Here is a 26,875-nt window from a genome sequence, read left to right on the forward strand (position 1 = left end):
GAAATAAAAATATAGTACTAACAGATACCAATCAATAGTGTAGATAATATATTAAGGTTAACAAAGTAAAATCAATTGAATCTGAAAAGTTACATTTGAGAACATTCAATTGTGGGGATGGAAATTTTAATAATAAGAGGCTTTGGAAATGGTTTAACAGAATTATGCGTTTCAACATATATACATATACATATTTCTTATATCACACCTATATTTAATTTGTTCCACGAGGAATGATATGTATGCGACTCGATCCAAGATTCATTTTAGATCGATGAGTTTCTTATGTCTCTTCAAGTACACACGTGTTGTATCTAATAGGTACGTTACACGTATACATAATTTACTTAATTTATATATATTTATATATGTATATTTCATCTTTATAATTTATTCTTTAACATTCATTATATTCTCAGGCGTTTATTAGTAGAGACATCCACTTGAATTATGCGATCGCCATCACAGTATCAGTGTTACTTTCAACGTTTTAATATTTTCACACATTCATCCTCCTCCTTCCCTTCCCCCTTCAGCTTGTTCGCCCAATTGGCCAAAAAAACTATAATATATAATAATTTTCTGCGCGTCTATGCGTGTACGTAAATAATGTAAGCCAGTGCGCTTAGTCGTAAATTAACCCACTCGACTTTTCAACTCTAAGAATTGAACGCCGAAAAAATAAATTAAGCTCTATTTTTAGTTATGGTACCAGTATAGCGTGATGCTCCCTAGTGCATTAATTTTTCCTTATCATGCTTTCCCAGTTACGATCTTAAAATCCTCCTACGCTAGTAGCGATAGCAGGAAAATAAAATTTCATAGACACCAGTCTGATAATCTAATCAATTTTACAATTTTTAACGTTCAATTCAATTATAAATAACTAGTAGAACCGCGACGCTAGATGAGTGTTGTTCGCCATTACATTCTATATACAGAAGACGGTCAATTAGCAAGCGCGAATCTATATCTACGCATGCGTAGACACTTAAAGTACTCGTATGGCACAGGAGCAATTTTCTTGCATGAAAATAAAATCATCTAAAGTATACAAGTGTACTTTCGTTGCGAATGTAATATCGTCTTTATGCGTAATGACGCAACAAGCGTGTAAAGTCGACCGTGAAGGACGGTTTTTTTTCTCTTTCTTTTTGTACCCACCTTTTCATTTTTATTTTATATTAGTACTTTGCCCTTTCCCTTGACTTCGTTTAACAAATGTGCAGTTGGGCATGTATGAAATATGACTGATGACAAAACGAAAACGGTGACCGAAAATGGACATGCCGAAAACACGTGAATCGGCCAATCATTGCTTAATTAAAAAAAAAAAGAGTTACGACCAGGAGTCTCGTGTATTATTACTTGTAATCGCAAGATAAATTAAAACAAGACCCAGCCCGTGTGGATTTTCTTTAAAATAACAGGAACGGTCACTTCTGCCCTCTCGAAGTTCACCTCAGGTTATAATTAAATAATATACGTAAAATAGTGGAAAGTGAGCATGGTTGCCTTCCGCATCTATAAAAGCACGAATATTCTGCTACCGGATGTGACTGTGCGCTGCCTTTACCGTAAGACTAGAGAATATCCTAAGTTGAATTTAGGGCCTGAGCTGGAATAATAGATCCACTACCGCCTCGTCAGCCAATGTTGATATATCGCCGACATTTTTGTCGCCGACGGCTATCTTCCTGAGAATGCGTCGCATGATCTTACCAGATCTCGTCTTCGGTAAACCTGGAGCATGTTGGATCACATCCGGTTGAGCGAAGGCACCGATCCTCTCGCGCACTGTAATTCGAAAGTTTATATCCTTATTATAAAAAATCAAGAACAATAAAGAATATATAATCCGAAGAAATAGATTTTACCTTTCTTCTTCAGTTCATCCTGCAGCTGTTTATTGAAAACGTGTCCTTCGTTGGGCGTAATGAAACAATAAAGGCATTGACCCTTTACCGAGTGAGGCTTACTCACTACAGCAGCTTCAGCTACGGAATCATGCTCTGTCAAGACACTTTCGACTTCCGCTGTGGACATCAAGTGACCAGAAACGTTCAACATGTCATCGATACGTCCGGTTACCCAAAGGTAACCATCGGCGTCACGTTTGGCACCTGAAAACAAAATTTTTTTATTGTGTGCCGATTGTCATTTGAGAGTCTATTGAGAATTTCGTTCATTTTCAAATTATACAAAATTATTGGTATATCAGTATTCACATTCAGATATTATAACCTAGAAATGCCAATTCAGAAAATCAAAGCGAGACAGATTTTCGATTCTCGTGGTGATCCCACACTGGAGGTCGACCTGATAACGGATATCGGTCTCCTGAGATCATCAGTTCCTTGCACGTTAACGCCAAATCCAAACGAAGCCGTCGAGCTAAGAGATGGCAACGAAGCAGCGTATAACGGACGTTCAGTCTTTAAAGCCGTGGACATGGTGAACAATATAATCGGACCGGAAATCATTAAAACGAAATTTGATGTCTGCCAGCAGCAAGAAATCGACAACCTGATGATCAAATTGGATGGGACGGAGAACAAGTCCAAGCTGGGAGCAAACGCCATCTTGGCAGTCTCCACGGCTTGTTGCAAAGCCGGAGCAGCTAAAAGAGGCTTGCCTCTTTACAAATACATCGCTGAATTGGCAGATAATGGCGAACTTTATATTCCTGTGCCAGCTTTCAATGTGATCAGCGGCGGAAAAGCCGCGCCCAATCCTTTACCCTGTCAGGAATTTATGATCATGCCCACAGGTAGTACTACCAACAGCGTATACAGCATTTCGTAAGTGTCAATTCATAACAAAAATTTTCATAATTCTCAAGGTGCAGAGAGCTTTGCCGATGCTATGAAAATGGGGACAGAAGTGTATCGCACGATTGAGAAATCAATCGCTGAACAGCAAGACACCAAAACTCCACTTTCAGTAAATGACGAAGGAGCTTTTGTTCCAGAGCTGGAAGACGATAAGGAAGTTCTGAACTTGATCAATGAAGCGATTAAAGCAACTGGTTATGATGGGAAGATCAAAATCGCTTTAGACATGGCAGCTACGTCGTTCTGCAAGGATGGTCAGATGTCTTATAATTGAAAATAGTCTGATGAACAAAAAAATGATCAAATTTCTTTATATCCAGGTCAGTACGATATGGCGTTCAAGACCGAAGACTCTGATCCTGACGATTACCTTGAAGCGGAAGCACTGAAGGATCAGTACGTCGAATATCTCACAGAATTTCCAATAATCGTGTCGATCGAAGATCCATTCGATCAGGAAGATTGGGACGGCTGGCCCATGTTGAGTAATCAACCGATCCAGATCGTTGCTGACGATCTGACGGCCATGAATATCGAGCGTGTTCAAGAAGCCATAGAAAGAAGATCAGCCAACTGTCTTCTGATAAGACTTTCACAAGCTGGTACAATAACCGAAGCCATTAACTGTCATAAAATAGCGAAAATAAGCGGATGGAGCAGCATGGTTACTGCTGGTTATGGAGAAACGGAAGACACCTTCGTAGCCGATCTTGCTGTTGGCCTTTCAGTTAAGCAATTCAAGGCTGGTGCACCGTGTAGAAGCGAGAGGAACGCCAAGTACAATCAAATACTCCGAATCGAGGAAGAGATGGGTAAAGATGCTAAATATGCTGGAAATAATTTCCGAAATCCTTTATCCAAATAAACAAGCCGATAACACTTACCATCGCCTGTACAATAATATCCATGAAACCGATCAAAATAAGTATTCTGAAAACGCTCGTGATTCCCAAAGAGAGTTCTCATCATTCCCGGCCAAGGTCTGCTGAAGACGAGATATCCTTCGCCCTCGCCTTCGATAAGAGTTCCGTCTTCATCGATGAGTTCCGGCAAAACGCCAAAGAACGGAAACGTCTGCAAGCAAAAAATATATTTACATATCCTCAAGCACATTTCATTCGAACATGAACTTACCGCTGATCCCGGCTTCATTGGCGTAGCACCGGGGAGTGGCGTTATCACGTGACCACCCGTTTCCGTTTGCCAAAAAGTGTCTACGATGCTACATTTACCATGGCCGACGATGTTGTAAAACCACAGCCAAGCTTCGGAATTGATTGGTTCACCCACGGATCCAAGAACCTGCGTAACCAAATATCATGACGGACGTTCCAAAAAAAGAAAAGAATTTTAATAATTATAAATAATTACTCTGAGCGAGCTGAGATTGTGCTTGGTCACTAATTCGTCACCAAACTTCATGAGGGACCTGATGGCAGTCGGTGCAGTATAGAATTGATTAACCTTGTACTTGTCAATGACAGACCAGTACCTGTCATTCGCAGGATAGAAAGGTGTACCTTCAAACTGACATTAGAGAGAATAATAAGTGATACTTGCTCCTTGGATAAAGTGCAATGTTGACTCACCAATACGGAAGTAGCTCCATTAGCTAAAGGTCCGTACACAACATAGGTGTGACCTGTGATCCAACCAACGTCTGCCGTGCACCAATAAACATCACCAGGATGGTAATCAAAGACGTACTTAAACGTGGTAGCCGCATAGATAAGATATCCTGCAGTGGTGTGGAGGACTCCTTTAGGCTTTCCAGTAGAACCACTGAGCATTTCCAGAATTGCAATTAAAACATTTTTTAAATATTCATTAATCAATTCCTCCTGAAGAAGTAAACAGTTACCTAGTATACAGCATGAAGATCGGATCTTCAGCAGCCATCCAGACGGGATAACAGCTGGGTTCTTCGTCATCCATCAACTTGTCCCACCAAAAATCACGGCCTTCGGTCCACGAAATTTCTTTAGCAGATGATTCAGATTTGTTACCATTGGTACCATTAACTCCATTGGTCGTATGAGTTGCTCTGGTAGGTGGACCGTTGACCCTCTCGAGATGACCCACAACGATACACGTCTCCACTTCGTGGTCATGCTGCTTCACTTTATCCAGAGCCTCGTCGGCAATGTTCTTCAGCAAAAGGAGCTTCTCGCCTCTCCAGACTCCGTCGGCTGTGATCAGAACCTTCGCTTTGCAATCCAATATCCTCTCGGTTAAAGAGTCCGAGGAATAGCCTGCGAACTGAATTCAAAAAGAAATCGGAATATTAGACTTTTTCAAAAAGTATCTAATATTGAATTTTCTATCGAACTATTATCACTTACCACTATACTGTGTATGGCACCTATTCTGGTACAAGCGAGCATAGCAATCGGTAACTCAAGGATCATCGGCATATAAATCGCAACGCGATCACCTTTGGTCACACCTTTAGTCTTCAAGACATTAGCGAACCTACAGACTTCTTCTAATAGTTTCTTATAGGTCAGCCGTGAGTAGTCCTCTGGATCGTTACCTTCCCTGAAAAAAATCGGTTACGCTTAAAGAAGAATATGACGTATAGACTTTACGTTGACGTCACAATAAGTAGTTTTACATCTTCGCGGTGAATCGATAAACGCACGTCGGCCAATGTCTGCGAGAAAATGTCAAAAGTCAAGTACAAAGGAAGTATTCGTAAGCAAACACTTTCAAATGACAAATTTTCATATTTACTGCATAACTCAATTTTCAATAATTTCCCCAAGGACCTGTAATTCGACTCATATGAAAATCCTATTTAAAATCACTGACTAATCTTCAAGACTCGTATGTCAGATTTTTTTGGCTTAAGCAGTTTTTTATGTGATTTTATGGTCACGTGATCGACAATTTTCAGGAAAGAAATATATCTTGCTGATAAAGTTTAATAGCGTGATACCCCTCAGCAAAGATAAAATTACTATAATTCCCAGCATTTCCGAAATGAAGCATGACCGGGTCACGTGGATAAAAAAAATTATTTAACGTTAAACATGTATCTTCGATAAAGAGTAATGACAGATAAGAAGTTATTAAATTTCGTGTCTATTGCTGAAATAAAGTGGTCATATAATAATTATAAGTGGCCAACACCAGGCAGTCTAAAGATTACTAATTTCCTAAGTATCAACAAAAACGTACTTATCATGCTATCGTGCAGACAAAACACCCATCAAGATACTGGCGAATGATAAAGTTTATTAAGGAAAAAGAGAAGGAGCCAATATTTGCTATTGTACATTTTTCAAAACAAAATTAGTCGCAATTTCGTACATTCGATTTTAATTATGTAATACATTCCTTTCTTTTCGTACTGGGTTATGTTGTCGCTTCAATGCTCACCAGCCCTAATCAATAATTATTACAACGTCCCATTCGCATGTAATTACATAAAGATATCACGCTATTTAAAAAAAGCAACGATAATAAGCCGGTTATATTAGGTTTGATCATACGACAAAACCACATAAAAAAGTAATCGTCAACAAGACTATAATGATGAATCAAACTACTCACTTTAAAGTGAACCAGGATAATGGAGAAAACCGCGCCATCTGTTTTGCTTCGCAACCTTAACATTGTTAATCTACTTTCAAAATGTTTCGAGTACCCTTGATTTGTTATCTATCGAGGACAAGTACATCGCCACGGAAGTCTATCGCGAATTATAAAAAAAAAAGAAAAGTAAAAGTGACAGGAAGCAGGAACAGAAGTAAGGAAGGTTAGGATTGGAATTTAGTCGTGTCGCCAGCTGCAACGGACATTAGAAGAATCACGCGACGCGTCGCGCCACGAGATTCTGACCAATAGGAAACGATCTTTAGGTAGCACACGAAATTTTTTAACGAATCAGCTGTACGGTGTCGATCCAGTACCTTGGTGGTTTATTCGGCACTACTTAATATAACGGGTGGTTCAAAGATATCGTTAACGTTCAGCGACATTCGGTACAAGAAAATTGTGATCAAGCTATAAGAAAATGTATTCTGCTTAAGAACAATCTACCTGTTCTATAAATGAGTCAATTTTTCTTTGTATTTTCCGAAAAAGATAGTAATTCGTAAAAATAGTTTTTTGTAGTAAGAAACGTTCTGCCCCACCAATGACTTGCGTTCATCACGTCGTTCCTGAATTTTGCATCATAATGAATCGCGTGGTACAGCGGTTCTCATATTATAGATATTAATGTCTGCTTTCATCAATACGCAAGTATATGTTTCTCTATTGGACGAACAGTCACTGAGAAAATGTATGCGAACGGCATAATATTTACCTATTATCCGTATAAGAGAGACACGCTTTCGAATAAATTCACGCCCGGACTGTCCTAAGGCCACGTGACGATAAACTTCATTCGAACTTTGACAATATATTCCTAAAGAATTTAAAGTGCTTGCTTTAGTCTCGCAGAAAAAAATCTAATTACTGCGTTATCCTTGAGACAGAATACTATTTTCAATTTCGCTATTAATACTTATGATATGATAAATAATTGTCTATAAGATGCAAGTTATAAAAATTAATAACGAAAACAAGAACTTACCAGTAAAAAGCAATTTTATCACCATAGCCATTCCGCACGTTTTTATCAAGAAGATTATAGCTCAAATTCGTGGTAGCACCTTCCATCCATTTTATAAAGATTTCTCCCTTTGTACGGTCGAAATTGTAGGAGCAGAAATTATCCTGATTCGCCGGAGTCTCCCAGTGAAATTGTTTGGCTATTTCTCCCCAGAACTGTGCTGGTTCCTCGATAGACCTTTAAACACGTCGACAATAGTATTTCTTTGCTCAGTCAGTCTGCGTAATTGAGGTTGACGATAGTAGCTCATGTAATGTTAAATATTCTCATTATTTGCGTCCTCTCTTTTCAATGGCATTGTTATATCCTTAGCAACATAAAGAATCTTATCGACGTTATCGTACTATAGTAGTTTCGTTATACTTTACGTTTTCAAGGTGAGTAACTTGTCATATTTAAAAAATAGCTTGACACACGAAAAGGATTACCTGAACGATACATAGTACAAAAGAACATTTTGAGAATAGAACAAAAAAAATGTGATTCGGTTAACACTTGAAATAGTCAAAATTTAGGGGAAAAACTGCGGTCTTCACTGTATTTACTTAACGTCGTAGGGCTCGTGCCTGCAGGGAGACACGGAGGATCAATATTCTGTTACTATTTCTAAAGTCCATCGACTTTTATAGTAAGTATGAAGGAGCAGCTGTTATTAGTCGTAATACAATCTTGCAAACAAACTCTATCCCATGAATGATGAATGAAAACGTCATCGGAATCCTGTACTAGCAACCATATCCTGCGCAACTATCATCCTCCGACTACAATACATAGTAGCACAGTATTATACAGTAAAAATATTACTTAAAAAAATTCATAAATCAAACGAGTATCTTCCAAATATAAACTCACATCTTATGCATTTTTTTATATTCGTCGAAACTGCTGCAGTGAGCCTTCCTGAATACTTCAGGATTGGGGTAGTATGTCCTGTCGGCCATCTTCGTAGTTGCTGCACTTGCCACCCCGTCCATATAAAATTCAATCAAAGGATTTTTGACGAAACGACGAATTAGGTAACTTCAACCTAGATTCCTATTAGCGATGGAGACAGAGGACTGAATGATGCGAGGATGCACTTTGGATGACAAGGTAGGAATTACGAAGGACAGGAGGGTTGATTTTTCACTAGAAGACGCCAGCATCTACGACGACGTACCCGCTATGTGCTCACCGCGTTGGCTGGCAAAGCACGACTGATCGCTGACATAGCAATCGAGCCGTAGCAGCCGCCGATTCGCAAGCGTCGGTGGAGAGGACTCGTAATCGATACACGTGTCTCGTATTCCACTCACTCTGCCAGTGAAAGTATTCGGAGAATCAAAGAGAGAGAAATTAATTATGAATTTATTTATGTCATACAGGAAGAACTAAAAAATTGGGGAGACAGTTCAATAATGCCAACAATAGTGTACAATATATTTATTATATTTTCTGGGTGATGAATTTATTATGTTGCTCGCAATATAGTATTATAACACAAAAGATGTGTCAGCTTCCGGTTCTTATGTCCTTAAAATTTCCTTTAATCAAAACACTTCTTGACGTCTTCGGTAATTCGTAATGGCTATTTCTACACCGGACATACACGTATTGAGGTCTAACCTGCTTACTCGTTTGATAACAAAATTGGAGGGATAACCTTTCGTACATAACGGTTTGATCTAATTGTAAATCAATGAAGCTTGTGTATTGCGGCGAAAAGTCGATTAGCTGGTAGATTGATGTATTGCGTAAGAATTAAGAAAAGCGGATTGACTAATTAGAGATTTATTGGAATGGCCTGCTAATACTTTTATTTTGGGGATTAGTCATTCGTTTGATTATTTTATTCTTCTTTTAATCTCTCAGCTAATAGGATATAATTGAGCGACCGATGATTCTGTTGGGTGATAGTGATTTTAGTAGGAGTTCAAAAAATGGAAATTTTTAAGAATTCAAACGTCACATGAAACGGATTTTAATAAGAACATTCTGAAAATGATTCTGGTCATCCACATTTTTAGACTTCATGGCAAAGGAGACATAGAGAGAGAATGGAAAATGTAACGGAATAAATTTACATCTATAGATATGTGCAAATTGTTTTATTAATGCTTGAGAAAATGCTTGATAAACTCTTGATAAGAATCTTCATGGTCGTGTATATGCTGTAATATCAAGGACATGGTCATTGTTAATGTCGCTTTCAGTGAAGGGACATGTTTTGCAATCCTAATCTACAAACAAGCCAATCGTTATTCAAGGACTGATTATTGTAATCTTTTTAATCTCTGATCTAATGCACCTGAAGTCATAAATTCATGTGTAATAATTAATCAGTGGGACTATTCGTGTCTGTTAGTACTGAGTCCTGAGGATTTTAGTTAACACGCTTTCCTCAAGTGTCGCCACCACTGCTACCGATATTTTTACGTTTACCTATTTCCTTTGAGCGAGGGTAGGTTATTGGCTGACGATTAAATTAAAATTTATAAAATGAAGAATTATGTATAAAAAGTCAATTTACATATGTATGTTTGGTTACTTTTTAACGTTTGTCAGCTACTCGAGGAAAAAATTGAGCTGACGTCAATGGCTTTTCATAAATATACAAACTTTTAAGGTATCAACGGGACAAGTTTGTTATACAATATTCCTACACTCTGTTATAATTAATGTTATATTCATTTAGTCTCCAATGGATATCTCATCCATACACAAATTTAATATACCTAATAAAATAATTGATATTACTACATAATGTATGTAAAATTCTATAAATATTGAGCGTGAACTACCTTTCGAATTTTTACAAACGTAGATTCAACTGCTTTCAAGGGTTTCAAATTTTCCCGCTCCTTGATACTATTTCCTACCGTCACCGCACGCATATCGACCGGAACTTAAGTAAAAGAATTTCATTCGACGCATCGCAGGGCTGTATGCATAAAAACAGTCACAATTTATTGCGTCGTATCACCTCTCTTTAAAATAAGTTTGTTTTTATATTACACCGTTCACACAAATTTTAGTAATATTAAAAATCTGAAATTCCCTGCATACGAATCATTACTTTCTTGAAACCGACAAATTGTACATAGTTCCAAAAAAGATTTGTACTAATTCAGAGTACTGGGCCCCAAAAAGTTGGAGACGTAACTGTGACGCGTGGCCAGGCTTGCCTGGGGGGCCCAAGCAAGCTATCGGCCATTGCTAGGGAGTTAGCTTCGGGACTAGGATAGAAAAGGATCGGTTCTGAACATCCCCCCTATAAAACTATTTAGTGATTTCGTGTTATGATTTTGGGCATTTTGTGATCCGGGTGTTTTCGAACTGTTCCCGTGGGCTATGGAGAAGAAGGATTCGGAGGGTCTAATCGCAACGAACGAAACAGTGCTGCATGCGAATCTCCTAAAGGGAGGACCTCGGCTGACACCAACTGGAAAAATTAGCCATGCCAAGACTCGTGTCTACACCCAACGTTATCGTAAGGAATGGGAGCAGATGCCAGACTTCAAAGGTATTCAAAATACGGAGGTCTATCCAGGAATTTTTTAAGACCTGGCGCTAATTTTGTCCCTCTTCGATTATGTGCTTCACTGAAAAATGTAGCGGAATGTTTGTTGCGCTGTATTCATGTCTTCCGTCGTCGCTGTAGTGCGTTAGCGCGCGTTTATCGTCAGGGCCGGCTTTTCCGTAGCGCCCTGTGCAATACTGTTTTTATACTTATTTTTAGAGCATCAACTCTTTCGGCAATCACCGGCGGAAGCTATTATAATCCTGGTTATGATAATGCGCGGGAAATTCTATTAACGTTCAAGAAAAATTATAGATTGTTTCATGGTTCTTCAGTAAAGAATATTTTTGTAACATTCATTCATTTTTATTTTCAGGATGGTTAACTTCTGTGCCGTTTCAACCGACTCGTGCCTTTTGTACGTACTGTAAAAAGAATTTACATGCTCATAGACTGTCGTTGTTGAAGCATACTTGTACTATGAAACATCAGAGATCTGCTCTGATGCATCAGAATGAGATGAATGCCAAAAAAGCTGCAGCTGAAGTAAAAATAGCAGAGATTGAGGCTGAGCTTGAAGATGAACCTGAGGAAATTGAGGTAATAATTTAACATATATTTATTGTTTTTACTTTGTACATTATGCAAATATTTTTTAGACTCAGGTTGAGGTTCTTGAAAGGGATAACGAAGAGGATGACGATGATATAGAATACGTAGTAGAAAGATTAGAAATGGATGACGAGGAAATCGAAGAGGCTAGAAGAAAACATGCCGAAGAGCAAGGAGTGCTGGATGAAGAGTGTGAAGAAGACATGGAAGATCAATCACACCTTCAGCTTAACTCTGATGAGGAGGAAGATGTGAAACCTCCCCTGAAGAAAATCAAAGTAGAAAGAAATGTTAGTTCTTCCTCAAAATATCTTTTATCACGTTTCAGGTATTTTTATATCCCAATTGCAATAATTTCATTATGCATTTTTAGGATGACAGATGCCGGGATGCTCTCGCGGAGGCAATGGCTCATGTCCATGGAGAGTATATTGATGAAAATGGAGACCAAGTGAACGTGGAATTAGAAATGGTCGTGGAATCGGTGGATCAGGAAAATCCAGAAATGCGAGTCATGTCGATACTTCCTGATGTGCGGAACAGCGAGAACGAAATTACCGTAGAATCGGCTGAAGACGACGAGCATTTGTCGCAGAGGAACGACGAAAATGAGGTCAAGAATTCTTCATCCAGCGTTAAGTCTGCTGGGGTAATTAATATTGTGAAGCGCTTAAGCATTGCCTAAAAAAATAATAAAGAAATCTTGCTTTCTGTTTTGTGCAGGACGGGGATTCCAGTGATCCAAACAGCGAAAACGAGTTAGTTATGTTGCATCCTTCCGGTAGATTAGGTTCTGCTTATCAGTTGAACTCATCAAAATCTTCCACGACATCATCCCCGGGAGTTCCACAAGGTCATAACACGATGACTAACGCTCCGTTGCATAATAAAACATTTACAATCACTTCGGGTGGTAAAACTCTTACACTAGCCGGAGGAAAATTTACTCCCGGTGCTCACTACGTATTAAGCAACATAAAAGGGAAGGGACCCACCCTCGTAATGGCGGAAAAGAAACCGATAACAGCTGTCGGTCAATCTGAAAATTCTATGAAATCCGGACAAATTAAGTCTTCGCAGCAACAACAACTTATGCAAAGCGCATCATCCTACGCTGTTGCTGGAACCAGCCAACAGTCACCGAAAAAGGTTTGAAGCTTAAAAGGCTCAGTAATCAAACACAATACTTGAAATATAATAAAATGATGATTTCTTTTTTTAGCATGTCATTCTCAAGTCCGCCAAGTCACCGCCATCGAAGAGACCTTGTATTTCTACTCACGTTTTGGACACCAGTAAAGGACTTCCGGTTGGTGGACTTCAAGTCAGTCTGTACAAACTGATGGATGGCAGGTGGACGTTTCTTAATGAGAGCAACACGACGCCAAACGGTCGTTGCAATGACCTTGTGGATACCACCAAATGGAACTTCACGGCAGGTCGATACAAAATTCATTTTGACGTCGACAAGTACTTCACTTTGAGAAGGATTGAAACCATGTATCCGTTCATCGAGATTGTGTTTGATGTGAAAAATCCCACAGGACATTATCATTTACCTGTGCTACTTAGTCCGTTTGGTTACTCCACGTATCGCGGCTCCGAAAGATGAGTGTAATAGAGACAATTAAAACGAAGAAAATATTTTTGAAGTGTATTTTGAGATAATTAAAGTTTATCTGTACTAAGTGGTACAACGATAAACTCGAGATTCCAGACTGACCGATGACGTCACGTTTGGATGTTGAATTATGCAATTCTGGCGATTGCAGAGACGAGATAACGCTTGTACCACACTGTAGATTATGTGTACATTGTGATTGTCAATTGTCGGTGATGCGTTTTCAATTAGCCGATTAAATCTGGCTATCACGCTGCCAAAAAACCCGCCCCTCGCCCCCCTAATTATGTACAAAGAAAACTAGAAACCCAATATCATTAATTTACATATTTGTAATATTAATCGCAAAGTGTCTTGACGCATCCCATGGAAATTCACACTTGAAATCCAAAAATTAATATTTTTCTGCTCTCGTTATGGTGACAAATAAATTATCAAACGAGAATATTTCTAAATTATTATATGAAATATTGTTTCCTCTAATCCGGGATATTTTTGTATTTTTAAAAATCATTTGATAACATCAGACACGTGCTTGATTTGCCAAAAAATATTTTACATGAAGAACATTGCTGCAACGCACACTTGCGCTATATGCCTTTCGACCTATGACTCCATTTTATCACGATCCAGTTGACATGCAGGAACTTTAGACCTTTGAAATCGTTTCTACGGAGCATATCGCCCCAAGTTAACCACAGTCACTGATCAACACTTCAGTCATGAGTGGTCAGGATGGAAAAGCATTGAAAACGGAGGATAAACCACATATTTCAACTCATGTCTTGGATACCAGTCGAGGACATCCAGTCGATGGACTCTCAGTCAGTCTGTATAAACTCGTCGATGGAAGATGGATTTTTTATAAAGAGAGGTAATCAGATAAAAATATCTTATGGGTTAAAGTTCTCAAGAAACAAGAAAAAAAAAGCGTTTTTCATTTCCTAGCAATACCAATGCGAACGGAAGATGTGCCGACCTTCTGAACTCTGAGGAGCTCAATTTCACGGTTGGTCGCTACAAGATCCACTTCGATGTGGAAAAGTACTTCAGTTCTACCAACACCAACACAATGTACCCATTCATCGAGATTGTGTTTGACGTTAAGAACTCTACAGAACATTACCACATACCGGTTCTCCTGAATCCCTTTGGCTACACGACATACAGAGGATCCTAAAGCGTCAACTGAAAAACGACAGTGTTAATGTAGAAAAATATCATTTATTTCATTGAAAAAAAAAGTTACAAATCTGCAGACTTCAAATCGTTCAAGAGAGTATGTTTCTGTTTATTATGAAATATAGTTTTGTACTTGCAGCAGGTACGCCTGTGAACTGTTCCGAATGAATAATAACGATAGAATTGAATTGTCAATTTCCATAAAATTGAATTCCTTTTGATTACTCAGGAGGTAAGTAACCCTTAGTCACTTGAGGAGGATTTTGTGGTGGCAGGTATGCATTTCCCCCATTTTGACCGGGTAGACCGCCACTGGTACCTGCTTTCTGAGGACCTGGAAGTTTTGAAAAAGCCTGCGACCTTCTTCCGGGATCCGTTCCGAAGCTGAAGCTGGCTCTGTTTCCATTCTCGTCAGCAATGTACCTTTCAATTAAAAGTGGGGTTTTTATAATCCCCTAAAATCATTACTACCACCACACTACATCAGTCTACTCACTTGACGGAAATAGGAAGACCCTCGGGACTCTTATAAGAAAATTGACCCTGGACAGTCCGAACCAATTGACCCCCCACCAGTTTCAATTCTGCAGTTTCCTCCCTCTGGACGTCATCCCCAAAGTTGGGTGTGTTACTCTGGCTGATAGGACCAGCAGGACTCAATCTGGTCGACGCAGCAGGACTCGATTCGAATGGTGTAGGCAAACTGAGTCCACCGGAACCACGTGCGAACAGGGGTGCCTTCTGATCCGGTGATAACTTCTCGGCGAACACGTGCCAGAGCAAAGCATAGAAAACCTAGTGTTTTTGGCAGATGGTAACAAGTGACTTTATGCGAAGGGGGAGCAAAGTCCACTCTTTAGAATCTCGTAAATTCGTTTCTATTTAAAATCTTTTTAGCGGCTATTGAATCATCATTCGACACTTTCACGTATATGACGATCTAATTTGAATAATTTGACGGACTATGACATTTCCTAGTGGACCTCAGTTACGTTAGTTAGCATCATTCTCTATATTGAGTAAGAGTGATATTCTGTACTTAAAGTATCCGTGTGTATGCGAAGAGATCGGCAATTCATCTCGATCCTTGTCATTCTCTACATCCATTCAAGATTAAACAACACGCTCTTGCCTAATAAGGTTGTCCCTATTACCTTTACAGAAATTACCATGCATCATGTAATCCTCATTGGATTACTGGGCGATTTATCAATTAAAAATACCAAGTGACTTTACTATTCCTCAAATCTCATATACAAGTATAATGATACAAAAATGGAGTCCTCCCTTAAATTATAAATAATTGCATTAAAATTTGAAAATTTAATTTATCCCAATGTTGCGTAATATAAGGATTCCAAAGGAAATGCTTTTATTAAATCCTACAGTTGTCCTCACGGAACCACCTTAATTTTTCGACAGACATAGACACCCTAAAATCGATCAATGATTAATTTATTGTCCTCCTGAATAGAGAAACGTACCAAGGATTTAATCGTGATTAGGTAACACTCCATCATGATCACTTGTTCACTTAATGTCCTCACTCTCTCCCGATAACATAGCCAGACACTGGGAATAAGGATACTCAATGATGGCTTAGCTGGACCATCGAGCTTTATAGTGATCTCCGCTCCTGTCTCTCCCTCTCTTGATCCTCTCGTAGATCGCATCCCCGCCTTCCCAGAGACCTCGAGAGATCATCGTGAGCCTCACCTGTCCTCATCTGATTCCTACAATAAAAGAGACTTTCGGTGCTTCTCACGGCGTCATCTGAAATTGTGTAATGCGATTTAGAGTCAATTCAGGCTTTTGATCCTACCGGCCATTCGTCAAGATCATCCTTGATGATCGAAGTAACCAGAATGCTATATGAAATAAAAGAATATACCTGAACGATCGTTCCTCAATGCCGGTCATAAAGTTTCTATGATAGTCATAAAAATACTGAGTTTAATTATCGTCCATGCAGGTGAAACTAGAAATATTATATTTTCATTTACATTTATTATGATGGTATCATGTTTTCAAAGTAGGAAGTATATTCTAATTAGATATCCTGTTTAGGAACGATTTCTAACTGAAATTTTGAAGCATGACGAATTGCCAGGATTTCAATGTTTGCACAGCACTCGATGCCAAATGACGGTTGAAATCTTCGCACGTGAAAAGATTTCTTCAGTCTCTTGACTAATAGAAACCAAACGGATACCACCGTGCGACACCTTCACTGAAACCGATGCACGGCGATAAATAATTCGAGGCGTGCAATAGTTTAAGTACAGTACACCTAAGTATCTGAAGAACGACGTTATTTTCAAAAGTATAAATAATTGACGTTCTGTACTTGCCTAATGTCCAACAACTGTCAAATGTTCCACACGTAACCCCGTAGCGGAGCGTTCGCGTCGATGAATCATTCATTAAAATCGAATTGACGTGACCGTTGTAAATCGACTTACATTTAAATTCCATCTTATTAAATCAGTTATTGCTCCAAGTAGAATAAATATCATTGTATAATCGACTGGAAGCAAGGGCGACAAGAAGGACCGTATAAGGGTAAGAAAAGTTACTCCGTGAAGATGACACTGGAATTTATCGTCTGCAAAGTCCAAAGGATCGTCGAAAGGCCATGATCGTCACGATTGATCGAATTGACTCCGGATCATTTAAGTCTTTATAGGGGTAGATCATATCAGTCGCGATCTTCGTACTACCAATAGGATACGTTTGCTATTTATGTTCGAGTCTAGTGTTGACATTTCTAATCCACCGAACCCACATTCCGCAACGTGACGGTAGCCACGATTGATACGCCATCTGTTAAAAGGCACGAAGGGCACGTGAACTAAAAGCTTACAATGGCTGCTCAGCCCAGTTACCAGAGGAGTTCGAGGTCGCTGCTATGCATTATCGATGTTCAATTGAAAATTTATTCCAAGATCGAATTCAATATTCACGTATTAAACGGATTCTCGTTAAAGGGGACTTTCCTACTAAGAGAAAGGTATAGGTTAAAAGGTTCGCGCCTGGCTTGTTTGTGTATCCCTGTCTGCCTTTACGTCCCACGAGCCATTCTAGTGAATTCACACACGCAATTCACGCATCGTATATTACCGCATTACGTAATCCAGCCAGACAGACGTCGCGTCACAACGAATTGTAATTTTGACTGTCCTCCTCGTGTGTCCATTTCAAAATTTCATCTGGCTAGACAAATCTCTGAAATACGTGCATATCTAAGTGATCCATGAGTTATAATCAGAAACGAATATTAACTCTGTAAACGTTCATTGGTATTATTTGGTGATTTGTGGAAATATTGAAAAATTACCAATTCGAGTGATTGCCAAAGAGAAGCATTGAACGGTGTAGAATTTCGAATGGCAATAACAGTGGACGCCTTTGGCATTTATCTTAAACGGAGAAAACATTGCTTTGGCAAAAGATGGTAAAATCTGGTGAGATTGGAGAGGACTGTGAACTTATGGATTCTGGATAATAATCTATTGTACTGTTATTTTTTGTTAACAAGACATTTAATGGTCGTTTAATATCTGAAAGCTCAGCAGAGTCAACAGTTGCGTGGGACAGACGTTTAAGAGGATTTTCATATCCCAATTTTGTTTTCCTTCTCACGCTCGCAGCCCAGCTTCCCCCTTTTCCATTCTCTCATTCTCTCATTTGCAATTGCACGCGCATGCACCCATGCACTCTCACACGGTGTATGTATACCTTTCATTGGAACATAGTAACGTTAAATCATTAAGTTTATCTCGAAAACTTAACCACCGATTAATTATCAATTAAACGACAAGTTACGTGCTAGGAATTATCCAAAGACTGAGTAGCCATGTCATCCGTACCGGTAAGGAGAAAGAAATAAAAAGAAAGAGAGTGTTATCGCATTAATTTCAAAGTTGCAAAGCGCACAGCGTCCCATAAGCATATTCCTCCTACGAATGTCCCCACCCGCTCTCGCCAGCCTATTATTTTTTCTCACAATTTCCTTAAATCGTTCGAACAACAACCGAGAGGAAGATTCCGCGCAGGGGCAACCAATAAAGTAATAGAATCAATCGATGAGTTTAATCGGAAAGGATTGGTAGAACATCTCGAAAGGATTATACACAGTACAGGTTCTCGCGTATGGTTCGTTACGCCACATGAGGCTCTTTTAATTCTCGTTCTTCGATACACGTCCATTCAAAATATCGTGATTTTTATATCTCGTCAAAAATAATTCGTCTTTGAACATTCTCGCGTCCATAAAGGACCCTCTCCCTTCTCTTCGTCTATCATTGCTCTTCCAACGTGCTTCCGGTTTCCTCGAGGCTGCTTCCCTCCATAGCAAATTTACATTACATCGCCCTAGTATTAATGCAGAATTTTCAATTTCGCGACTGTACTCCTATGTGAACCTTCTTCAGGACGCACAATAACGTTATGTTACATAGAAAACGTGTATACAGGTGAATTCATCTATAGGCAAACCATGTACTTTTTCATTGGCTCCGGAAGTGACGGACTCAACGTTAGTCTCGCTACAGAATCGCTAGTGAGAATGATTCATTAGCCAGCGTGCTGCAGAAGCACAGGTGCACGAAATTCGTACGAGCGACAATTTTTCTTTATTCTTCGGGTTAACCACAGATTATCAAAGTACGCAGGGACCTTTTTTTATTATCCCGTCACACGACGGATTCGACCCTCGATGACCTTTACTTCGCTTTTTTTTTTTTTTAAATTAGTGAGAAAGCTGTTACTGACTGGTTAGTCGGTACGCATTGTTACATGGACGCGCACGTTTCTGTTTGTGTTCGCAGTACGAATTAATGTCGCTTTGATGAAAGTAAATATTCAGGATTATAGCAATTCTTTCTCTTTTCTTGGGAGGGATTCATTCGATTTCTTTTTGTTTTATTTCACGAACGCTTAGCTCCGAGATTTTATGTACGAGACAACATACCTATGACATAATAGACTTAAAGACGCTTGAGAACTCGAAAAAATATATATATATATAATATTTATACATATGCATACGTATCGTAGAGAATTTAAATAAGGGAGGGTCTTAATCTAAGATAAAAGTAACAATGCACAACGAAGGAAATAACGTGAGGGAAAACGAAGAAACGTGACGGACCGAGAGAGGGAGAAAAATAAGGGAACTTTAAATAAATAGATTGTAGAGGGTGCATGCATCCCTAAACTATGCTGCACTACTTTAAAGGGAGATTTACAGCGAAGAACAACATAACGCTCGCCACCCAATATAATTTCACTTAACGTTATGCGATTTACATTACTTTGTGCACTAGCAGCAGTTGGGAATGGAACGCGCCTGATGAAAAGGTTGTTTCCAAATATAAAAATTAAAAAACTCCAACAAGCCTTTTCGAGTGAAGTTATTCTTAGTCTTTGTTACTCCTCGCTTTTCTAATGTCTCATATAAATCGCCTCGAGCCATCCTCTTATCCAGGTGCGTCCCTCGCGTTACTCGTCGCCTCTGCGTCGCAAAAGAATTCAAAGTATTTACAATTCACTGCTGAATCCTGAATGTTTACCACAAAATGTGCAACCACCATGAGTGACTTTATTCGCAGAATTACGACGTATCCAGAATCAATTTTATTTCTCCTGATTTTCATACCTTTTTCTACATTCATTCACCTTCTTCCCGGTCATAGGTCATCCGCGAGACGATCTCAAGCCGGTATCTAGGATGTCAGAGGATCAATGTGTGTGTCTCAAGACCGTGAGAAATCGCAATGATATTAATCTTAATAGTAAAAGCATATAAGCTATATAGCTACCATTTTGTATCTACAATAAACTTTAATAATCTTTTTTCTTTCTTCATCTCGTATTATGTATATCACCTAGGAGATGCTTAATAGTCTCTACGCACACAGACGTTCACTCGAGTCTCCAGTTCTCACGGGAATAGGACAACGTTGCGTTCCTTTTTCGCGTCGACGACCTCAATTATTACTTTTGTTGTTGATGCTACACTAAAAGTGCTTCGATTTTCCGGCAGGTTACATCACGACGACGACGACGACGGTTACGACCAGCTTCGTCATTTTCATATTCATTTCTATTTTTCCCTCGTTTTAGCCTCCAATCGTTTCTTGTTCTTCTATTTCAGAGGCCTCGTTTCGCATTCGCGCTACGCGAATTCGACAGAACACCAATGTTGCAGGCTCGTCCCTCGCTAAATGCAGAATGGCAAACCGATTGCGTTGCGATGCGCCCGTAGAAATGAATAGGACGCGACTATGTCAGGGCCGGCGAGCAGCGTGGACGACGTTAGCGTCTCCCCTTTTAGCAAGTAAAAAAGTATTTCGTCAGGTCGACTAACTCCTGAGGATGATCGAACGCAGACGGAGCGATTAGCCCTTTGTTATGATTTCCTCATGCTTTCCACTTAGGGGATGACTCGCAGAACGTATAGTGACTTCCGTCTCTTGTAATTCTCCCATTGACGTATTTGATCGAGTCAATCGATTCCCGACTTCCTCGGGAGTCCTATTTCCGGCTCCTGGATTCAGGAGGTTCCTTCACGAGTATGCTCCTTGCACCTTCCTCCTCTCTTGACTGCATCCAGCCCTGTCGAAGCTTCGCCACGTCCAGGACGGATCCATTTTCCATAATGAGAATGGATCTGGGTCTCGTTACTGAAGAACGCAGCACTTGCACTTTGGCTTCTTCTTCAGGGTGACGTGTTCGACCTGTGATGCGTCGCCAGGACCCTGAGCAGTGACCCTGCCGACCTCGACCGTCGCAGCATTCGTCGCTGACCCAACCTGCCAATGATGGATTCAGAATTAGAACAAGATCATCAGAAAATAATCCCTGGCCTCAGTCTATGCAACCTCAGGACGGAAGCACATCGTGCTGCACGCTTCGCAAGCTGGAGACTCAGTGTTAACAGCCTGGTGGCTTGTGAACGCGCGAAAGAACCTACAGGTTCTCGCTCCTTGCGAACATACGCAACATTCGATTTACCTTCTCGTTGACGGGCTGCTGGCTGTTGACGGAAGCGTTGGCTTTGACCGGCGTACTATGAGCATTTCCGTTACCCTGATTGATCCTGGGCGAGGAGTTGGCCTGCTGCGCGGGGGTGGCGTTCGCGCCAGACTTCAACAGGGGACTCGAGCTGGAGTCGTTTTCCCCACTTGGCGTTTTGCTCGAGGCTTCGCAACCCGGCAAAGGCGGCGCATTCTGTCCAGGAGTAGGTGTTATAGGCTTGCCTCCCTTTATCAGCTCGACTATCTCGTCGGCCTCTCTCGAGAGGTCACCGTCCGGCCTGAATGGATTGTCCCAGCCGCTGTCGGTGCTGCAACAAGGAACGAAGAAACATACGCTTAGACTGGGTAGTAAAGGATAATAGACAATTTTACAATTTTTCATTGGCCAAATGTTTATCGCCCACGCTAGCTCGGATGCACTACTGTTGCGTCGCGCAACTTCCTCTTAACAGCCGTGACATTAGCTTTGGCATTGAATCGGACCTAATTAGGCCGATGGGCGCGTATGTGTATCACGGGCACACATGAATAGGTATGGGCTCGCGCTGGTAGGTTACGTGCCTCGTGGAGTGCTTGGGAACCAATCAGTGGACAGTGTGGACGTACGAGCGTGCAGCGTGTGGACGAGGCTATAGATCTACGGCAGAGACCAACTACGGAGCCGGTTCTCTTCCTCTTCATTTACGTGCCACCCGGTGCAATTATCCTCGGCGCCACTGAGGAAATTAAATCCGACAAGCAACTTCAACAGCCCCTAGAGGTCTTACTTTTTGCACAGTTCAGAAAATCCCAAGTATCCCTTCGACGACTTCCGATGATCCATCCTCTCAGTAATGACCAAAGTATCGAATACAGTTTCCGGTTTCTTGACAACTTTAATTTTTTTACCTTTTGACGTCAGGAGCATTTACCCCCCCACCCACCTTCCTGGAACTCTCCTTGAATAGCCATCAGCCACAAAACCCTTCCTTCTCCAGAAGGTAGAGGGGAGATAACGAGGAGCAAGCAGGAGAACGGGAAAGAAGGTCTACTCGAAGAAGGTTCCCGAAGGAGTAGGTGGAAGCGGAGAAGGTTGGCCGCCGGCCAGCTCGGCTAATAACGTGCTCGATATTACGAAATCGTGACGAAATCGACTCTTGGATATTTCCCAAAGAAAATTGCATTCCTCGATCTTCTCTCCCGGCGAATGATGCACCCTGACTTCCTCGATGAGTTTTCATCCCCATTGCGTCTGTCCATCTTCGACCCTCTTTTCAGTGCCATTCAATTGAATCCAAAACGGACGGAAAAAAAATAAAAATTCAAGGAAAAACCGGAAAGCTCGGCTAGTTCTAAAAGCTCGATGGGTGGTGAGGAGGGGGGAGGGGTTGATATCTCAACGAGGTTAACGAGGACTATCGCGTGGTTGGAACTACACGAACCAACTCCCTCTTCGTCCTACCCCCCCGCCGACAACTTTCCCCGATCCCGTCGCCCCTCGTTTCTCTATGAATATATACTCTGTGCCACACGTATACACAGCTGGCATAGAAAACTTGCTGACGGGTCGCTATTGTGTAAACGCGCCTTCACACTGTTTCTATACGTGCACGGAGTATCCTTGTGTCACGCTTGTGTATCCGTGTGCTGGCAGCTTATCTAGGGGTTGTAGACCCCGAGTGTCGAGGGTCTGCAACATCCCCTATACCATAGCGAAGTAGGTTCCCGTTAGAGGTCCAAGGAACGTCGTAATTCTAATCTTCTTGTGTCCGTCGAGAGACGATCTGACGAAATAAAAGAATTCTCAAAATCATCCCCTTGTATTACCTTTCCCACCCCACGGCATCCTTCGGCACTTTGACCACGTAGTAGACATGGCCGCCGTGTGTAGTCGTCATCCTTACGACGTTGATTCTTCGACTGTCCGCTAGTGGCGCTGCTCAACACGCCTCAACCGTCATCGTTCGCGTTGCACGATTCGAGCGTCGAAACGTTGAAAGTTCGAAAGTCACTTTTGGCACGGTTCGCGCGAGTCGCGAATTTCGAAACTCGGACCGCGTGGGCGTCTTCGCGTTCGCCGGTTATCTCTTTCGAAATTTTATTTTTCCACTGCGTTTATTTTCTTTCTCAATACGACGTACGTCCGTCTCTTTTTTTCAAGCGTACACTCTCTTTACACTGGCTGCACTTTCTTCCTCTTCTCTCTCTCTCTCTCTTGCAACACTCGAAAGAAAACGCGGCGGGAGTCCGCCTCCTCGCGCTATCTTCTCACCAACGTTATTTCAGGCCTCGCGAAAAGATATTTTTGCAAAGAGTCCCGATGCTCCCATGCTGCGAGAAAGGAATATACGCTTTTATGAAAATTGCACAAGACCCGCCGACGGCCTCTTTGCGGTTGGATTCAGGACCGGTGAACATTCCGCGAAGTGCACGAACGACCGGAGAAAAATGTTGAAAAAAGATAAGTCCGAGCGTGAAGTTAATCGCGATTTAACGGACACTACCCAACGGCAACTTCTGTCGCTGCTATGTAAACGCTCCTGCAGAGCGTAACCCTTGCTGCGACCAGCCGACTCTTCTCTCTGGGTTAGACTGGACTGGACTATTACGCGGGATCATTATTTCAGAAGGCAGAATCATTCCGCTTCCTACTACCCGACACTCTCCGGTGTTCTCAAACCTATATTCGACTATCCTCCCAAAGCTCTTACGTCACACCCGTGGACCTGAGGTCATCACTCTTTGTTTCGATGAAACATCGCACGGCGATCTCCGATCTATACTGCAAAGCTAGAATCGGATAAACAATGATCCACGTGAATTATTCTCGCAGAGTGTACCTACAGGCCCACGCCAACGAGATCGAATTGATTGCCTGTAAAGAAATACCCGTGTCTAGAATCCATTCGGGCAGTACAGCGATCTGATCTTAATCCATGTTTTGTTAACGGTACCTCGTGATGCCTTTGGGAATGAAGAATCACCCGTGGCCCAACCATCGGTAACCCGTGTTCCGCGAGAATTGGAACAAGGAAACTAAAGGAATCGCATTGAAAAATAATCTATCTGTAATTTCACTGGACTCGAGGCAGCTGCTGGAAACTGGAACAACTTGGCTACGTATACAAATCGATTCCTCAAGAAACTCGTGAAAAGTGACTCGTTATCGGTACGAAACAATGGAATCGAGTAGCCACGTATACTCAGCGTCTTAATTGTATCCGCAATTAAATTTCATGGACCAATTGCATCGTCTGAAAGTTATAACCAGCCATCGAGAATTCCCACTCGTCTTTCTTTATACGTGCGACACATTTTTTCTTTGATAAAAAATTAAAAAAAAAATACTTCCATCACATGTATATATACGTATATTTCGACATTTCATCTCCATGTTAAATCTCTATAGGTTATATTACGAATTTTCTGTTTACATTCGTTTCCATAGTAACGGTAGACCCGTGATCAACCCCCATTTGCGCACCCGCGGGCGACACTCGACAATTTTTTAAACCCGTCCTCACAATTATTCGAAAAGACATAATCTCCAAGCAAAATCTGACCGTCCGTACCAAGAATAATTTTCTGGATTACAAACTATCCTTTCGCCGCGTAAAAATATCTCCACATAAAGTATACGTATCCAAATATCTTCAGATCCTCCATTGTCCCGTGGAATTCAAATTGGTCGGAAAAATATGAGAATGCGAAATCGGACCGACGATAAATAAAATCCCACGAGAACGCGACACAGGAACCCATCGGAACAAGCGGAACGACCAGATGGCCGACCCAAATAGCGACCCACGTACACACAGAGATACGTAGTGCCTCAGCTTCGACTACCTAATGGTTGGTAAAGAAGGAATTAAAATTTAGAAAAAATTTCACCCACTTTTTCTCATATTTCCACTATGCCATTCTACAGCAATAAAGTTTTCCCCGAGGTAACTGCCACAGGTGCAGTTGGCAGTACTGCAATCGTCACTACTGGGATCCCTATACAAATGCCAAGGGAGGTCTCTGACACATATTACAGTGTTGACTATTGATTCGTATCTATTTACCGTTTACTGTATATGGCTTCCGGTAGTTAATTCGGGTTACGTATCACGGAACCTTTGAAATTCCAAGGAACCTCCAACGGGCGAACGCGACTCGTATACGAAATGATACAAAAATAAATTGCGCAGTACCAAGCAGATGATTCAAGGTACAACAGGAGTGACGTATGGCATTTCGAATGAAACGATCGCTATTGCTGTCGCTGTTGTGTCGGTAATAAGAACCACTGATAATTCGCGGCAAACCTGTCTCCTCGCATATAACCCATTGCGTACTTATTCAACTGTGGAATAGGACCTATACATTAACCGTATATCTATATGTACAGTCAAAGCGATATAGGCACATGCGACTGCGTGCAATTCCTATATAGTCGACAGTCGTGCATATTCCGTGCGTTTACGTATAACGTATTACGCAATCGAAGGTGTTGCCCAACGAAGAGGAACCTTGTCCCGGTAATTATCACCATGTTAAACTAACTGCGCGATAGGAGCGTATTACAGAATCGTGGAAATTTCTTTGAATTTACAAAAAAAAAATTTTTCAGAACGAACGTTGAAACGAAAATTTTACTTTTTTTTTATGCACGTGAAACACAACTGATAACATTGAAAAAAAAAAAACGAAAAATAGTCCAGAGAAATTTTCGACGAGTGAAGAGAAATTTTAATGCGTCCAACCCTCGCTGATGCACCCTGCACGGGGAGCAACCCCTATGGGAAGGGGCGACCCGATGGGAGGGTGTATATAGGTCATGGCTGCTGTATATATATATCTATACATTATACGTATATATGTATACAGTCTATAGGAATTCGCGCTGTAGTGTACTGCAGTAAATAGGCCAGTGGGACAGAGTACGGTCAAACGTGTTGTCACGATCGGTTTTGGGGTGCGTTTATTAAGCGCGTATAGCTAGTCTCACGTCCAGCTGCGTGCTTGGCGCTAACGTCACGGGGACCCCCAAAGTGTTTTTAGAGATGATCCGAGCGAGTAAATATGGCGAACATCCATGATATTATTAGAGAATCGATGGAGCCTCTGTAAAGTTTCATAGCGAAATTCCACACTTGAATTATTTATATGCCACTAGTGCTATCAGGGCTCTGGTCCCTTTATCGCAATTCCATACACAATACTTTCATGCACGATAGGCTACGACAGTCCAAGGTCACTCGTTGATTTTCAACAGCCGATTCGACTAAGCACGGCTTGCGCAATCGTCCCGAACGATCGTCGTGAAAACCTTCGTGATTCAACGAGACAAACAAACGAGGACTCGTAGAAAAGCGTGTTCACCAGTCACCGACGATCCGTACGCACCACGTGAACCATATCCACTGACCGAATGCACGTAGATCCGTAGTAGCGATTTTTTAACAAATCATAGATACCGATTCTGTATCAATTCTCACCCCC

General features: G+C 41.0%; 6 protein-coding genes across 13 annotated transcripts in view; 3 read left to right on the forward strand and 3 right to left on the reverse strand.

Annotated features, from left to right (window-relative positions):
• Positions 1–51: 51 nt before the first annotated feature.
• Positions 52–8,663, reverse strand: LOC107273405 (acetyl-coenzyme A synthetase). 2 transcript variants are annotated; one of them, XM_015751564.1, is made up of 10 exons: positions 8,308–8,663; positions 7,417–7,632; positions 5,177–5,372; positions 4,696–5,093; positions 4,424–4,616; positions 4,206–4,361; positions 3,969–4,136; positions 3,719–3,908; positions 1,878–2,123; positions 52–1,797 (listed from the first exon to the last, which is right to left on the reverse strand). In XM_015751564.1, exons 1-10 carry the CDS (start codon positions 8,427–8,429, stop codon positions 1,607–1,609), a joined length of 2,076 nt encoding a protein of 691 aa, XP_015607050.1. In that variant the 5' UTR covers positions 8,430–8,663; the 3' UTR covers positions 52–1,606. The 2 variants fall into 2 exon arrangements, with proteins under 2 accessions (XP_015607050.1, XP_015607051.1); XM_015751565.2 differs by lacking the exons at positions 7,417–7,632; positions 8,308–8,663 and adding an exon at positions 6,390–6,531.
• LOC107273407 (enolase) lies at positions 2,163–3,723 on the forward strand. The gene is made up of 3 exons (XM_015751570.2): positions 2,163–2,770; positions 2,843–3,088; positions 3,155–3,723. Exons 1-3 carry the CDS (start codon positions 2,251–2,253, stop codon positions 3,697–3,699), a joined length of 1,311 nt encoding a protein of 436 aa, XP_015607056.1. The 5' UTR covers positions 2,163–2,250; the 3' UTR covers positions 3,700–3,723.
• A 1,972-nt stretch (positions 8,664–10,635) lies between the features above and the next one.
• Positions 10,636–13,632, forward strand: LOC107273406. Of its 2 annotated transcripts, none has more exons than XM_015751568.2 (6): positions 10,636–10,957; positions 11,331–11,554; positions 11,614–11,856; positions 11,940–12,215; positions 12,290–12,715; positions 12,789–13,632. In XM_015751568.2, the coding sequence occupies exons 1-6, from the start codon at positions 10,786–10,788 to the stop codon at positions 13,176–13,178; spliced, it is 1,731 nt and encodes a 576-aa protein (XP_015607054.1). In that variant the 5' UTR covers positions 10,636–10,785; the 3' UTR covers positions 13,179–13,632. The 2 variants fall into 2 exon arrangements, with proteins under 2 accessions (XP_015607054.1, XP_015607055.1); XM_015751569.2 differs by having other exon boundaries at positions 10,637–10,957; positions 11,940–12,179.
• An 85-nt stretch (positions 13,633–13,717) lies between these two features.
• LOC107273412 (5-hydroxyisourate hydrolase-like) lies at positions 13,718–14,557 on the forward strand. The gene is made up of 2 exons (XM_015751575.2): positions 13,718–14,061; positions 14,136–14,557. The coding sequence occupies exons 1-2, from the start codon at positions 13,910–13,912 to the stop codon at positions 14,365–14,367; spliced, it is 384 nt and encodes a 127-aa protein (XP_015607061.1). The 5' UTR covers positions 13,718–13,909; the 3' UTR covers positions 14,368–14,557.
• On the reverse strand, positions 14,458–17,450 carry LOC107273410. 3 transcript variants are annotated; one of them, XM_025090728.1, is made up of 4 exons: positions 16,721–17,450; positions 15,854–16,142; positions 14,866–15,164; positions 14,458–14,792 (listed from the first exon to the last, which is right to left on the reverse strand). In XM_025090728.1, the coding sequence occupies exons 2-4, from the start codon at positions 16,040–16,042 to the stop codon at positions 14,591–14,593; spliced, it is 690 nt and encodes a 229-aa protein (XP_024946496.1). In that variant the 5' UTR covers positions 16,043–16,142; positions 16,721–17,450; the 3' UTR covers positions 14,458–14,590. The 3 variants fall into 3 exon arrangements, with proteins under 3 accessions (XP_024946496.1, XP_024946495.1, XP_015607060.1); XM_025090727.1 differs by having other exon boundaries at positions 16,261–17,450; XM_015751574.1 differs by having other exon boundaries at positions 15,854–17,450.
• Positions 17,451–18,522: 1,072 nt separating this feature from the next.
• Positions 18,523–26,875, reverse strand: part of LOC107273408 — a 42,098-nt gene continuing 33,745 nt past the window's right edge. For all 4 annotated transcript variants that reach the window (XM_025090724.1, XM_015751572.2, XM_025090723.1 and 1 more), the window contains 2 exons: positions 21,387–21,717; positions 18,523–21,184 (listed from right to left, as the gene is read on the reverse strand). In XM_025090724.1, the coding sequence (XP_024946492.1) occupies positions 21,053–21,184; positions 21,387–21,717 (463 nt within the window). In that variant the 3' untranslated portion in view covers positions 18,523–21,052. The remainder of the gene's footprint in view (positions 21,185–21,386; positions 21,718–26,875) is intronic.

The sequence above is a fragment of the Cephus cinctus genome, unplaced genomic scaffold, assembly GCF_000341935.2.
Source record: "Cephus cinctus unplaced genomic scaffold, Ccin1 Ccin1_scaffold1588, whole genome shotgun sequence".
NCBI classification, from domain to species: Eukaryota; Metazoa; Arthropoda; class Insecta; order Hymenoptera; family Cephidae; genus Cephus; species Cephus cinctus.

Bases quoted from the DNA above. Each gene is read 5' to 3' on its own strand.
- LOC107273407 (XM_015751570.2), top strand. From the start codon at position 2,251: ATGCCAATTCAGAAAATCAAAGCGAGACAGATTTTCGATTCTCGTGGT. The intron at 2,771-2,842 runs GTAGTACTACCA...ATAATTCTCAAG, and splicing joins ATTTATGATCATGCCCACAG to GTGCAGAGAGCTTTGCCGAT. The intron at 3,089-3,154 runs GTCAGATGTCTT...CTTTATATCCAG, and splicing joins TACGTCGTTCTGCAAGGATG to GTCAGTACGATATGGCGTTC.
- LOC107273405 (XM_015751564.1), bottom strand. From the start codon at position 8,429: ATGGACGGGGTGGCAAGTGCAGCAACTACGAAGATGGCCGACAGGACA. The intron at 7,633-8,307 runs GTGAGTTTATAT...ACGTGTTTAAAG, and splicing joins TATAAAAAAATGCATAAGAT to GTCTATCGAGGAACCAGCAC. The intron at 4,137-4,205 runs GTAATTATTTAT...TTGGTTACGCAG, and splicing joins ACAATCTCAGCTCGCTCAGA to GTTCTTGGATCCGTGGGTGA.
- LOC107273406 (XM_015751568.2), top strand. From the start codon at position 10,786: ATGGAGAAGAAGGATTCGGAGGGTCTAATCGCAACGAACGAAACAGTG. The intron at 11,555-11,613 runs GTAATAATTTAA...AATATTTTTTAG, and splicing joins ATGAACCTGAGGAAATTGAG to ACTCAGGTTGAGGTTCTTGA. The intron at 12,716-12,788 runs GTTTGAAGCTTA...TTCTTTTTTTAG, and splicing joins GCCAACAGTCACCGAAAAAG to CATGTCATTCTCAAGTCCGC.
- LOC107273412 (XM_015751575.2), top strand. From the start codon at position 13,910: ATGAGTGGTCAGGATGGAAAAGCATTGAAAACGGAGGATAAACCACAT. The intron at 14,062-14,135 runs GTAATCAGATAA...TTCATTTCCTAG, and splicing joins TGGATTTTTTATAAAGAGAG to CAATACCAATGCGAACGGAA.
- LOC107273410 (XM_025090728.1), bottom strand. From the start codon at position 16,042: ATGCGATCTACGAGAGGATCAAGAGAGGGAGAGACAGGAGCGGAGATC. The intron at 15,165-15,853 runs GTACGTTTCTCT...CAAAAACACTAG, and splicing joins TAATCACGATTAAATCCTTG to GTTTTCTATGCTTTGCTCTG. The intron at 14,793-14,865 runs GTGAGTAGACTG...TTTAATTGAAAG, and splicing joins GGTCTTCCTATTTCCGTCAA to GTACATTGCTGACGAGAATG.